This window comes from Nicotiana sylvestris, chromosome 7 (genome assembly GCF_000393655.2).
Source record: "Nicotiana sylvestris chromosome 7, ASM39365v2, whole genome shotgun sequence".
Classification (NCBI taxonomy): domain Eukaryota; kingdom Viridiplantae; phylum Streptophyta; class Magnoliopsida; order Solanales; family Solanaceae; genus Nicotiana; species Nicotiana sylvestris.
In genome coordinates this window covers 56,888,529-56,902,311 of record NC_091063.1, presented here as the reverse complement: position 1 = coordinate 56,902,311, position 13,783 = coordinate 56,888,529, and the positions used below count along the sequence as shown (strand labels likewise).

At 33.3% G+C, this 13,783-nt stretch overlaps 2 protein-coding genes across 2 annotated transcripts; one reads left to right on the top strand and one right to left on the bottom strand.

Moving 5' to 3' along the window:
- Positions 1–579: 579 nt before the first annotated feature.
- LOC104222529 (bidirectional sugar transporter SWEET2-like) lies at positions 580–3,243 on the top strand. The gene is made up of 7 exons (XM_009773764.2): positions 580–714; positions 1,528–1,564; positions 1,666–1,882; positions 1,995–2,153; positions 2,255–2,374; positions 2,548–2,719; positions 2,879–3,243. Exons 1-6 carry the CDS (start codon positions 654–656, stop codon positions 2,659–2,661), a joined length of 708 nt encoding a protein of 235 aa, XP_009772066.1. The 5' UTR covers positions 580–653; the 3' UTR covers positions 2,662–2,719; positions 2,879–3,243.
- A 291-nt stretch (positions 3,244–3,534) lies between these two features.
- LOC104222530 (uncharacterized) lies at positions 3,535–3,981 on the bottom strand. Its single transcript, XM_009773767.2, has one exon. The coding sequence runs from the start codon at positions 3,979–3,981 to the stop codon at positions 3,535–3,537; it is 447 nt and encodes a 148-aa protein (XP_009772069.1).
- Between the last annotated feature and the right edge of the window lie 9,802 nt (positions 3,982–13,783).

The window sequence follows — 13,783 nt, the reverse complement described above, 5'->3', positions numbered from 1 at the left end:
GATCGCTAATCTCTCTATTACATTTCTACCATTAGTCTTTTCTCGTGTAAAGAAAATATGAAACTTATATTAAGTTTCTTCTTTAAATAATTTTAGGATTAGTTCAATGATTTTAATGAAAATTGTGTTTATTCATAATTTTATATTGAACACATCAATTCCTTGTTATTAATTTCAAATACTTCAAAATATTTTTAGCATTTATAGCATGATTGATCAAGTTTCTTTTCAGTCAAAAATATTTTTTTGGGCTAAAACTGCTTTTTGCCCAAAGTTAAAGACATTTTTATAAGCTTTTAGAAGGGAAAAAAAGAATTTTTGAGTAGAAATAGAAATAGTTTTTGATAAGTAGAAAAAGTAGTTTTTTTTTCGAAAAATATTTTTTTGAAAAATACTTTTAAGAAAATATATTTAGAAGTACTTTTTAAAAATTTAGCCAAATAATAATTGTTGCTCTATTTTAATTTTTTTTTTTTTTTAAAAGCTGATTTTTAAGCTTGACCAAATAGTCAATTAATGCTTGTCAACAAATTTTAATGCAAGTGGGTTCTTTAACATCTAAGCTTTAAAGTACAGCGTTACAGAAGAAAACAAGTCGTTGGCCTTTTCTTCTTGGAGTTTAAAGATTAAAGTGTTTGGGGTGTCAAAATTTGATGGTTCCTTTGGCTTCGTCTCAAACTCTGGAAATTTGTAAAGATGCAGCTGGAATCGCCGGTACACCTCAGTTTCTCTCTGTATTACACTCCTTTTTTCATATAGATTTGGGCTTGTATTTTTTTGTGGGTTTCTGCAAACATCTTCGTGCAATTAGAAGACAGTCCTGAATTTTATCAATGGAACTAGTTTTCTTCTTTGACAAAATGATCTTACTTTCTGGAAAATAAATTAAGCTAGCTAAGCAAACAACTATTTTTAACTCTGCTAATGAAGATTGAAGGGCATACTTACTTTCTGAATTTTATATAGTTACGTTCTGAATTCAATATAGTTATGTTTTGGGTAAATAACTCATTATTTAACCAAGTGCACCATTCAGCTTTTGTGGAGCATGGGTGCCATCAGAAAATAATTGACTAATTCCAGAAAAATACATACATGAAATATCTAGTTTGGTGGAGAGTCCATGGTTCACTTACCCCATAAATTAGCTTATAAATCCACCCATGTATAGAACTAGCATAACTTAATTTGATAGTTGGGCAAACAGTTGTAGACCTCAAATAGTGTCCAACTTTTAGGCCTAGAGCAATTTTAGAAGCTCCATTTGAGCTAAAACTTGTTCAGATTAAACTCTTGATGAAGTGTTTTTCATGTTAAAAACAAAATTGCTCAAACACATTGGAGTCCTATGCTCTGCCTTAAAATGATATAGATTGTAAAGGAACAGTGAGATAATACCCTTTATTTCTTAGGTCATTCTTTAGTTGCGTAATTTTTCCCTTTTTTGCTAAATGAGGTTAGCAAAATTATTCTTGAGCTTTGTAGTGACTCAAGAGAAAAATTAACCATCTTGGCTGCTCGTTGCAGGGAACATCTTTGCTTTTGGGTTGTTCCTGTCTCCAATGTAAGTTTTAAGCTTTGCATAGTTCGTTTTGCTTTACCGCACTTCCATAATATTGAACAACTTCTTTCCCATAATCTGTTACATTTTATCTTTACTCTCAGACCTACATTCAGGAGAATAATGAGAAATCAATCAACCGAACAGTTCTCGGGGTTGCCATACATATATGGGCTCTTGAACTGCTTGATCTGTGCTTGGTACGGCACACCTCTTGTATCTCCTGACAATTTGTTGGTAACAACAGTCAATTCAGTTGGTGCTGTTTTTCAACTTGCCTACATTGTACTTTTTGTAATGCATACAGAGAAAGAGAAAAAGGTTAATAATCCTCTTTTGTATTTTGATTTAAAGCAGTTCCACAAATTTTCAGATGTTCCACTTGTTCATTAAGTAACCTTTTAAATTGTATGCCCATCAATGTTGTTTGTAGTTCAGGATGCTGGGATGCATACTCACAGTCTTTGGCCTATTTGCAATTATTGTAATTGGAAGCTTGCTTATACTTGACCTTCAACTCCGGCGCATCATTATTGGCTCCCTGAGTTGTGCTTCCCTCATATCAATGTTTGCCTCCCCACTGTTTATTATTGTATGTCTGATAGTTGACATTCGGATTCTCTACGAATATTTCTATCAAGTTCTTATTCTCTAATGCTTTTCTGCCGATTCACTGACTAACTCGTCTTCTAGAATCTGGTGATCAGGACCAGGAGCGTCGAATTCATGCCATTTTACCTGTCCCTCTCCACCTTCCTAATGAGTGCCTCTTTCTTTTTGTATGGAACTTTCAGTTTTGATCTGTTTATATATGTGAGTTTCTTTCTCCTCTTACATTATACCGGGGGTTAAAGAAAAAGAGGGATGCCAACCTGCTTCCCCTAGTATATTAGGGCAAGATAGACTCAATTATTTTTATAAAAAATGCAAATGTCTTACCCTATTTCTCTTGCCTGTCTTACGAACTGGCTCTACTTGAATTTCAGGTGCCAAATGGCATTGGAACACTTTTAGGAGTCGTACAATTGCTTTTATTTGCATATTACAAAAATTCTTCAACGGGAGACTCTACTGAACACTTAGTAGTGTCTTATTCATGATTCGTGAACTACATATTAAAAAGAAAGTGGTGTCTTATCCGTTCACCTACGCAGAAAGGTAAATGCTCGATCCCTTTAGCATCTGTTTTATCCAGAAGATTCTATTACTAATCATCTCCAAATGTGCATTTTGTGAACATATATCTCTCTTTCTCAAGCTCTTAAATAAGGAGTATACTTTTAATTTGTGCAAATCCCTTTATTTTGTCTGTCCTAGGTGAGAATAAGTGCTCGCCGGATTGTATGGAGAATGGTGGGAAGCCAAGCGCAAGCTGACTGCAGTTTTCTAGTCATTGGACGCCTTCGACTACACCTGGTTCCTGAATAGTATCTGTTTTCTGCATATATTCTGCTAAATTGAAACAGGAGAACTTTGTGTGGATCCACAATGCACGTTTTCTTTATCTTGTTCCTGTTTTCCTTTTCAAACTCATTCTTCTGATATGGATGGAATGAAGATGTAGAATTACTTCAAAACAAAGTAATTGTTGGTAGCGCATATAATTGCGATTGAATTTGTACATTCTTTGTTCTACACTAGACATAGTGCTAACGAAGCTGGTATATTATCTATTTTACTAACTCTCATTAATAATAGACTAGACTCGGTGTATTACTCAGTTCTAAAGAAGCTGTTGAATGAAAATCCCGAGATTGCTAAGTGTATTACTCAGTGTGTGTGTGTTTGCATTTGTTTGAAGCCTCTTGTTAAAGTTCCTGGCTCCGCCACTACTTATATGTATGCTTTCAAAGCTAGCAATGGAAACTGAAATATATGAGAAAATGCAAATGCTTCAGGATCACTAGTATTAGTTGTTTTTCTGATGTGTTGCCTTTAATCATTTTATGTTTACCTGATGATAGTTGAATCCATTATCGGCCTGGCGAAGTGGCCCGGCCTCTCTCATCATAGAGGATAAGTCCACTGAACTTTGGTAGCTCACACTTTTCACCCATTAGTATAGGCCTTTGCCACATAGGTGAATTTGAACCGTGACTCTGCTGCATCCCAAAATCAACTTCAAGCTGACCTGGACTAACGAGCAATGGTGGAAGCTTCTCTTTCTGGCTCCACCGTGCAGTGCTCGTTAGCGCCTCCTTCACCGAACCCAACTCTTCACGTGGCTCCGAACAGTCTATGTTTGTTGAGTCATCCATGCACCGTTCTTCATCTTCTGGTCTCTTTCTTGCAATATTTCTCCTGAAAGCAGCAATAATGCAGGTTCCAATAACTAAGGAACAGGTGCACATTACCAATACTGCAACAGCTCCTTGGGTTGATATTCTCCATTTGTCTTCTACATTCCAAACTGCTTCCATTGTTTTTCCAGTAGGTGTCAGAAAATCCATGAAAGTCGCAACACTTAATAGGATGGAATAAGAGAATACGTCTCCATATATTTGGATGGCAAAACTAGACGTTGGTTTGGACTATTGCTAGAACTAGGCGTTTAGTGAGGTTCACCGACAGTTTGGTGCCTGAAAAAATATATTACGTGTGGGTCGTCCATTGAATAATTTGCCATTAGCCGTTAGCATAACTCATCGTTTTGGATGGACTATTAGCCCTTCCCAGGACTGCAGATTGTTATATTTGTCTCTGACTATTCCCAATAGATAGGAGGAATACAGAAGATACGGATAAACCCCGTCAAATCGATAATCCGAGTCATATCAGAAAAAAATCCGATTATGATTTGGTTTGGTGTTGGAAAAAATAAGTAAAAATGATATTGTACAGGTAAAAATAATAGCCGAAAAAATGTAAAAAATTTGTATATTTTTTGTATATATATACATTTTGTATGTTATATATAAATATTAGTATACAAATTGTATACACTTTTTCGGCTACCAGATGTAAATAATTTTTGGCCCGGCTAAAAGTGATAATACCCCAAAAATAACTTGACCATAATTGGTTTGATTTGGTTTTAACTAAAAAAAATCAAACCGAAACCAAATCAACCCGAAAATTACATGTATACAAGTTTTAAAATATTTTATAAATAAAATTTTATATTATAATGTAATTTATAAATATTTTTAAAACTTTTTCATAGTTCTCCTTTTTAACGTATTATTTCATGCTCGGACTTCGAATTTTGAAATGGTCCATTTTATAATCTATTAGTATTAGTAACTCAAATAAAGTCCGAAGCAAAACTAAGTCAATATAATACTAACAAAAGAAATTCCACTCAATATTAGGAATGATAAGTGTTGATATCTATTTTTTAGTTTTGCATTTGTTTAGACACTAAAATTGCGCGACTTCTTTATTTTTTTATTGTTTAGTTATGTAATTAATATTTAGAACTTGTTAGTCGTATTTAATTTAGCATGACTTACTACTTTTAGATTATGTTCAGTTTATTATGACTTATTAATTAGCAAAATTTGTTCTATAGGATTTTATTATTTTTTATTGTTGAATATTTTTAGTACAATATCATGACTCATCTACATTATTTTGTGTTATTTTCTTGAGTAACACCTTGTATAGTTGTATCCTCCAAGGACCAAAGAAATATTTGGAGCACAAGTTATATGTTTTGGACTATGAAGATTTTACCGGGAAAATCCCCCCAAAAAACGAGAAAATCGAAAAACTTGAGATTGAAAAGGCCAACTTTTATTGGTTTGATTTAGTCTATAGATTTAATAATTCGACACAATTGGTTTGGTTTGATATTTAAAAAACCCGAATCAACCCGACCAATGCACATTCCTTACGAGTCATTGGTAACAAAATGGGAATCTGAACTCTGAACCATACTATCTCAAGATTGATTTTGCATCAGCAAAAACTCAGAAATGGATTGTACTTTCATATATAATTGAGGATCGAGTTGATTCTTTTGAATCCTGACTGAGGATGAAATATACTCTAAATACATCATCAGTGTTAATTTTTAAGAGATAAACATAATATTTTTGCATGAAAATTTGTACATTCTTGCACATAGATTATACTATTATGTTTAGATATTTGTTTTTTCCTATGTTTCTTAATTATTTAAATCTCCTAACTATTACTATGTTCAATTAGCTTTAAAATTTAAATCGGTCTTGTTATTTTCAATTCATAATGTTCCCTCATCAACTCTTTTGCCGCTTTTATAACGATTTAGCATCTTATATATTTTCACAGTTGGTTTTAGAAGTGCATATAGACTAACTTGATTTTTTCCTAGAAAAAAAAATGTTTTTCTATTGCATGACGAATATGACTATAACATCGGTTACAGTGGCAATATATAATTGTTTAACCAAAAAATGAGATTTCGGTCAAAACTTTAATTTTAGAAGAACTCGGGTTACTGATAGTCAAAAGTATATATGAAAGAGAGTAATTTTACTAGCAATGATCTAATCAGAAGAAACACAAGTAAACCAGTATATTCAGATAGTTTTTCGTGTGTCTTACAATTGACCCACTCTCCCCCTTTTATAGTTATTTTGGGGATATGCGTTTTGCCTTTGTCATAATAAGACCATTATGGACAATTAAAGACATTAAATGCTACGTTACATAATTATTGCATTTAATACAGATTCTCTAACGTTTTTAGTATTTAAGGCTCGATAAATACTGTATCTATACTCTCATGTAATGCCAGATTCATTCCCCTTAATTCTTGGATTTAAATAAGCACGAGCGCTGAGTCTTTTACATAACCGCTCGTGCCTCTTCCTTTGCCTTTGCTCGTATCTGTTGCAACTCGTGCCTCTTTGCCAGTTGTAACTTTTTGACCAGTCTATGTGTCATGACACGTCATCTTTACACCACTTTAATATGTAAACTCAATTTTTCCAATACAGATAGTCCCCCACTTGCCATTTATTCATCGATTGAATATTTGGGAAGTGGATTTCATTAAAAATGAGAGTTTTTGTCACCATTAATGCTATGACAGAATCGATGCTTTAATTGTCACTTCCATTTAATACTCTTCACACGTGTCATCTTTTCATTAGTTCTGCAGTTTTGCAGATCTTTTTAAGGCTTTTTCACGGCTTCACTATTCACGAAGTGTCAATTATCATTATTATGGTCCTTCCATCGTTGTACATTTTCCTTTGGCGGTTGTTTATCAGTATAAATATAACTTCCTTCTTTGTCTTTACCACATAAAGTTTTCTGAACATCCCATTTTCTCAAATCTCTTTTTGCTTCTTCATCGTATCATCATGTCTTCATCAAACCCTAACCCTAGAAGGGTCCCCATAGATGATAACTTCCATGATGTCCCCAGTATGAGCAGAAGATGAGGTAGGCTTCGTAATTTGGGATCTTCATCCTTGCGTGGTTCTTCTCTTCCTTCGCCTAGTTCTGGCCCCTCTTCTAGAACTACGGGTTCTCTTTCATAAAGATCTTCTTCTAGGGGTAAAGAACCTTCTGAACCTCTTCGTGAACCTTTAGTAGAAGAAATAGTTCCTGCAGAATTATCCTTTTTCAATGACAGAGAATCTCTTAGAAATCAAGTATCTTCTTTAGACTGTACTGATATCTATCCCACTCAAATTACTGAAGGTTTGATTTCTTTAGTTCGTAGAGACTGCTATTGGGATCATGACTTTCCTATCATTATTCCCAATCCGAATCAAAGAATTACCTCCTACTTAACCGGATTTTCATTTGTCTATACATACCCTTTCACTTTAGGATTCAAACTTGCTATTGATCCTATTATTCTCGAGTTTTACCATTTCTTTGATGTTTGCTTGGGTAAAATTGGCCCAATAATATGGAGGGTTGTCGCTTGTTTGAGGCATTTGACTAACACAGTCAGTGTGTCTTTTACTTTCCCGCATCTAATTCACCTTTACTTCCCTAGACTCTTTCGCAATGGTGTTTTTACACTAGTAGCCGGGAGCAAAAGAGTTCTAGTTAGCCCTAAAGATGACAAAGACCGTGGCTGGTATGCCAGGTTTGTTGCTACCCCCACTGTTGGTTTAGTGGGTAATGAGAACGTTCCCTTCCCTGAGAAGTGGAATTTTGCACGTGAGTCTTCTAACTTTCTCGTACCTTTTTCTTTAATTTTGTTGATTTTTCTAATTTTGCCTTTCTTTTTCAGCAATTATGGGAGTTGTAGATGATGTTCCCAATTTCCGTGATTGGGTAGACAAGCTATTGAAGATTGCGCCAATGGATGGTAAATCTTGGAAAACCATTCTCAACGATTTGGTTGGAAAGAAAAAACTCATGGTAAGAGCTTTTATCTTACATATTTTTTTTTATTTCTCTGAACTAATTTCAATCCTTCTTTCTATCAGGATTTGCTATTCGATGAGTTACTGCCGAGGTGGTCACGGCTTCTCGTATCTCTTTGGAAAGAACCTAAGAAATAATCTTGAGTTCTTCATCGAAAAGAAAAGTCGTTAATGACCAAGGCTCTGAAGAAGAGGAAGACGGGGGCTCTTTGATAACAAGGCCACGGGCTCAAAGACGCATCATTTCTGATGATGATGAAGAAGAAGCATCCCCCCGCCGTTCTATTCCCCTTATCGAGTCTATTGAAGCCCCGGTAGTGATTCTTGTAAGCACGTGATTTTTGCCCAATATGAGAAATACTCCCAAAAAAATGCAAAATAAAATGATTTTTTCTTGATGTGCAATTTTGAGTGTTTTTGTGATATTTTTGGATAATTATTTGTATTTGTCTGTGTTTTCTTATTTGTTAAATTAATAAAAAATACAAAAATACGTCGCATTTTGCATGTAGGATTTAATTCTACAATTGTTAGTAATTAAATTTGTTTATAAAAAATGAAAATTACAAAAATAGGCATCGTTTGCATTTTTAGCATTTAATGTCCAAATATACAATTTTATGCTTAATTAACACTTAATTGTGCGTTAATTGTTATTGGAAGTTAATTTGTGCTTTTATAACTTAATTTAGTTCTTAATAATAGTTTAAGTATTTTTATAATTTAGTTTTAGAAAAATAAAAGAAGAAAAAGAGCGAAAATATAAAGAAAGTCGGAATTGGGCCTCTTCTTCAATTTCAAGCCATAGGCCCAAAAAATGGCCCAATCTTCCCTACGACCCAGTCCATTTCGAACTGGGTCGACCCAGTCCATAACCCAAAAGACCCAAACCCCTTTGTCTTACATTTTACAACACAAAACAAAAGAAAAAAAGAAGAAAAAACCCTAAAAACTAAGGAAAGCCATCCGCCCCCCCCCCTATTCTCCTTCTTCTTCCTCACAACTCCAAAGCACAACCATGGCTGCCTTTTACCCCACCCCCTCTCATCCAAACACCATCAACAAACAGTTCGTCATGACCAAACGACCCCAAGAACCATAGCTACTGCTTGTCCGCGTAGCTATCTCTGCGTCGTCACTTCATCTTCTTCGTCTTTCGTCAAGCTCGAGCTTGAGCTCGACATCCATGGCTGCCTAGTCGTGGTAGTTTGTTTCCGTCCCCTCCATCATGCTGCTGCTGCTCGTAACCATGGCTACTGTCTCGTCTTCTCCGGCGTCGAGTTTGAAGCTCGACACCCATGATAGTTGTTGCCTTAGTTTCGACCTCCATCGCACATGGCTGCTGCTGTCCGTTCTCTGAAACCATAGCGTCTTCCTCCTGCTTCGCTACGTCCAAACCCGCCTTGTTTTGCTGCGTTGTTGCCACGACGAGCAACTTATTTTGTTTCAGTTGTTGCTGCCACCATATCGTTTGGTCGAGTTTCAGCCGAGGTCGTCAAGCTTCGTCTTGAGTTCGTTGTTGAGTTTGTTGTCGAATCCGGACAGATTCATTCTCATTCGAGGATTCGTCGAAACAATCCGTACATATTTCATTTCGATCCGGTTAGTAGTTTTTGAGTTTTATGTTGTCCGTATTTTGTTTTGATATTTTCAAATCTAAAATCAACAAATGTTTGTTTTGTTTATCGTTTGAATTAATTTTTAGTTCATGTTCATGTGTTGTTTGTTAAATTAATTTTCAGATTTTAAAATGGAAGTTTAATTAGTTGTTTTCATGTTTATTTCATGTTTGTTTTATTGTTTAAGTAAGTATTTGTTAGTTTGATGTTTGTTAGATTCAAATTGAAATTTAATCAACTATTTCTTCAATTTGTTTCATGTGTATGTATTGTTAGAAATTGTTAATATTGTTAAGTTCAAGTTTAAGTTCATAATTGTTTCTTCGTCGATCTTGTTATTTGTTTAAAGAATTTAGTTGTATTAAAGGAATATATTGTTTTAATCGTTTAATCCGTCATGTTTGTTGTCTTAAAATAGATTCAATTCATGTTCATACTTTGTTTGATTGTTCTTGAATCCGAAATTTGTATAGTTTGATTTCTTGTTTATCATTTATGATTATTTCTTGAATTTGTCTCATAATCTTGTTGTTTAAGTTTAATATAGGAATTGTTGGTTGTAATATTGTTAGAGTTGATTTTAAGTTCAATATGATTGAATTTAGAAATCTTCATACTTTGTTTGTTGTTGTTGTTGAATCCGAAAATAGAATTGTTTGTTGCCAAAATATTGTTCAATCAAATTTTAGTTGTTCTTTGTTGTTCAATTTGTGTTCATGTGATTTGTTGTTGAAATGTTGTTAAAATCATGTTCATGTGATATTGTTGTTATGATGTTCATCCATGTTCATATTGTTGTTTGAACATTGTTAGAAATTGATCATATTGACTATATTTTGGTTATGTTTGATTAAATGATGTGTTATAGCTGATGGGTAATTTGGTAAATTTGTAGTACGTTCAGGGGTAGTTTGGTAATTTCAGTAAGGTCGGAAGGGGTAGTTTAGGAATTGTACATTTTGAAATTGTTTATTTGAAGCATGGGGGACAAAATGAAATGGGGTGGGTTGTGATATGATTATTTAATATAAAGGGGGGACAAGATTTAAATTAAAGGGGAATCTTGCATTATTTTAAATAAAGCATGGGGGACAAAATATAATGGGGTGGTGTGATATGTTTATTTAATGTAATGGGGATGAGTGGAAAGATAATGGGTTGGGTAGAGAAAAAGTATTGATTTTAATTAATTGAAAGGTTTATGGGATGTGTTATATATGTGAAGTCTTGAAGACAAATGAAGGGAACAAGAATACAGATAGAGAGAAAAAAAAACGGACAGAGAATAGAAGAGAGAAAAATTCCGAAAAAATATTTAAGTTTTCAAAAATAAAAATAAAACTAAAAAAAAAAAATCTACTGCTTTCTTTCTTTGTTAGAAATTAGTATTAATGGTTGTTGTTTCATTTAAAGCTTAAAGCTTTTGTTTTTGGGATTACTACTCCACTGGTCTGTTACTGGGTTGTTACTGTTGCTGGGCAGTTGTTGCTATTGTACTGTTATTATTGCTGCTGATTCTCATCATCATTTTCTTTTGCTTCCAATATCAGGTACATATCTGAAAATTCATGTCATGAAAAGCTTCAACATGGCAAGTAAATGAAGTTTGATTATAAGGATGTCTTCTACTCATTTAAATTTTATTAGTTTAAGTTTCAGTTTTGTTTTAGTTGGTTAATATAGTATTAAATCAATTGGTAGATTAGTTCTCTTTCTTAATAACAAATGGCTTAGTTATTTTAGGAACGCGATCAACTCATTTCTTTTAATATATGAAATAATGTCAATGATTTTTTTACAAAATATAGAGTTAACGTTTGCAAATATTCGCATAAGCAGAATATAAGAATTGGTTTATTTATCTCAAACCCAATCTTCGTAAGCAAAATTAACCAAACAATTATAACCTCGGATTAAAAACAAATGGTGTAAAAGAAGGATGAGATTTATAGATTGTAACTTTTTAAGTCAAAAAATGTGTAAATAGCGTTTGCTCCAAATATAACAATGAAAATTCTTCAAAAAAAATATTACTTCATTTATTAAATCAATTGTTTTCCTAAGTTTTATACGCAATTCGCTTTTTGGGTAGATAAATATTGTATTTACCATAAAAATGGTAGTATTAATCACACGTTGTTTATTTTTATTTTATTTTTATTTTACTCTTTAAACTCATGGTTTTTGAGGAATATAATTCACACGTAAAAATATAATTTGCGGTCAACACTTAATGAATTGTGAATTCTTTTCAAGGAATTTAGAGGCATCTCAAATAGTGATTTCTCATGACTCTTACATTTAAAAATAGATGGATGCAATAAACATTTGTAAACAAATTTATACTACCATCAAGAATATTTTTGTGATTAGGGATACGTTCGCGTAACCTAATTATATTTCTAAAGGCAATTCGGATTATGCGTTCGCGCAACTTCGATCGAATATTTAATAAAAGGGATTTCTCGGAGAATATCATTATTAATTTCATAAAAACCCGAGATGTGAGGTTCACTACTTAATTATACAAAAAGGGCGAATATTCTTGATTTTATTTAAAGCATAATTTCGAAAATAATTATTTTAATAAAAATATTATCTATATTATTGTGTACACGTGCGCGTGACACAACTCCGCATGTTTTAAAAAATATAATTTATAACACGAATATACGTACGCGTGATTCGATTCAAAGAAGGGACTTTAAATCTAAATAGAAGCGGTAACAATAAAATCATGCAATAAAAAATGTATTTAGCAAATCAAAATAATCAAGCCGAATATAACAGTTGAGCGACCGTGCTAGAATCACGGAACTCGGGAATGCCTAACACCTTCTCCCGGGTTAACAGAATTCCTTATCCGGATTTCTGGTGCGCAGACTGTAATACAGAGTCATTATTTTCCTCGATTCGGGATTAAAATAGGTGACTTGGGACACCCTAAATCTCCCAAGTGGCGACTCTGAAATAAAAAAATAAATCCTGTTTCGACTGTCCTTTAATTGGAAAAAACTCTCTTGCACCCACGCGGGCGCGGTAAAAAGGAGGTGCGACAGCTCTGGCGACTCTGCTGGGGACAAAACCCAGAACCACTGGTTCAGGGTTCAAGAATTCGAGCTTAAAATAATTGTTATAGTTGGCTTTATTTATTATCTGATTTTTTTTACATGATATATGCCCAATGTGCTAAATGACACTTTTACCGCTTTAATATTATTTGAATTATGAATATATACAACTGCTACGAAACCCCCTTCTTTCTGAGTCTTCTAAATTTATGGTGCACACGTGCGCGTGGCCCACCTTTCTGTTAAAGTCATACCAAATAAGACGAAGTTGGGACAAGTAACTAGGCCGGGTAGACTTTCGTGCTCCCGGTACGTTGCCCCCGCTTCGGCTCAAACTGTCCGTTTGGGTAAGCCAGGGCTAGATCAATATGCCTCAGGTTTTTTCACTTAGAATAACTCACCTTCATGCCGGATCCCTAGTAGGAGCGATTGTTTGCATCACGTGCATTTGACTTTGGAGACTCAACACAGGGGTTGGGTCTGTCTAGGACAGGTGTACCAAAAAAATGATCATCCTGATGCATCTTACTTGCTGCTACTTGCGCATTTATTTGATCCGGATTTGTGTGTTGACTGACTTTTGAATATCATGAATAATATTTTAAAATTGAAAAAAAATAGCGGTTGGGGAATTGATTGTTTATTTTTGAAAAAAAAATAAAAAATAAAAAAAACAAAGCCCAAATACTGTCAAAACTCTGTCGAAATTTTGAGAAAATGAAAAAAAATGTTTATTAGTTTGTTTTAATAAAAGCAAAGAAAAATAGAAAAAAAAAGAAAATCGTTGTTCTGTCTTATTTTTCAAAAAATATATATATATATATATATATATAAAGGAAAATAGTTTGTCTTCCCCTGAAAATGACAATGAAAAAGAGTCTTACTTTTAAAATAGTTTTTTTTATTCGTTTCTGAAAAATTCAAAATAATAAAATAAAAAGAGTCGCGTTGAAAGTGGTTTTATTATTTGTTGCAAATATATATATATATATATATATAAAAATCCAAAAAGTTTTTCTTTATTTTCAAAAAATGTACATATATCTTTATTCGTTGCAAAAATATTTGTCCTGCCAAAAAAGTCTAGAAAAGTTTTGTTTAGACTCCCAATTTTCAAAACAAAAATTTCAAAAATATTTTCCATTATTGACTTCTTTAGAAACTCTTTTTAATTATTAAAAAAAAATATATATAATAAAATAAAAAAATCCGAAA

What these genes read in the sequence shown, in the direction of transcription:
- LOC104222529 (XM_009773764.2), top strand. Translation starts at nt 654, where the DNA reads ATGGTTCCTTTGGCTTCGTCTCAAACTCTGGAAATTTGTAAAGATGCA. An exon ending in AGATGCAGCTGGAATCGCCG is followed by an intron (nt 715 to 1,527) that starts GTACACCTCAGT and finishes TGCTCGTTGCAG; the next exon opens with GGAACATCTTTGCTTTTGGG. An exon ending in ATACAGAGAAAGAGAAAAAG is followed by an intron (nt 1,883 to 1,994) that starts GTTAATAATCCT and finishes TGTTGTTTGTAG; the next exon opens with TTCAGGATGCTGGGATGCAT.
- LOC104222530 (XM_009773767.2), bottom strand. Translation starts at nt 3,981, where the DNA reads ATGGAAGCAGTTTGGAATGTAGAAGACAAATGGAGAATATCAACCCAA.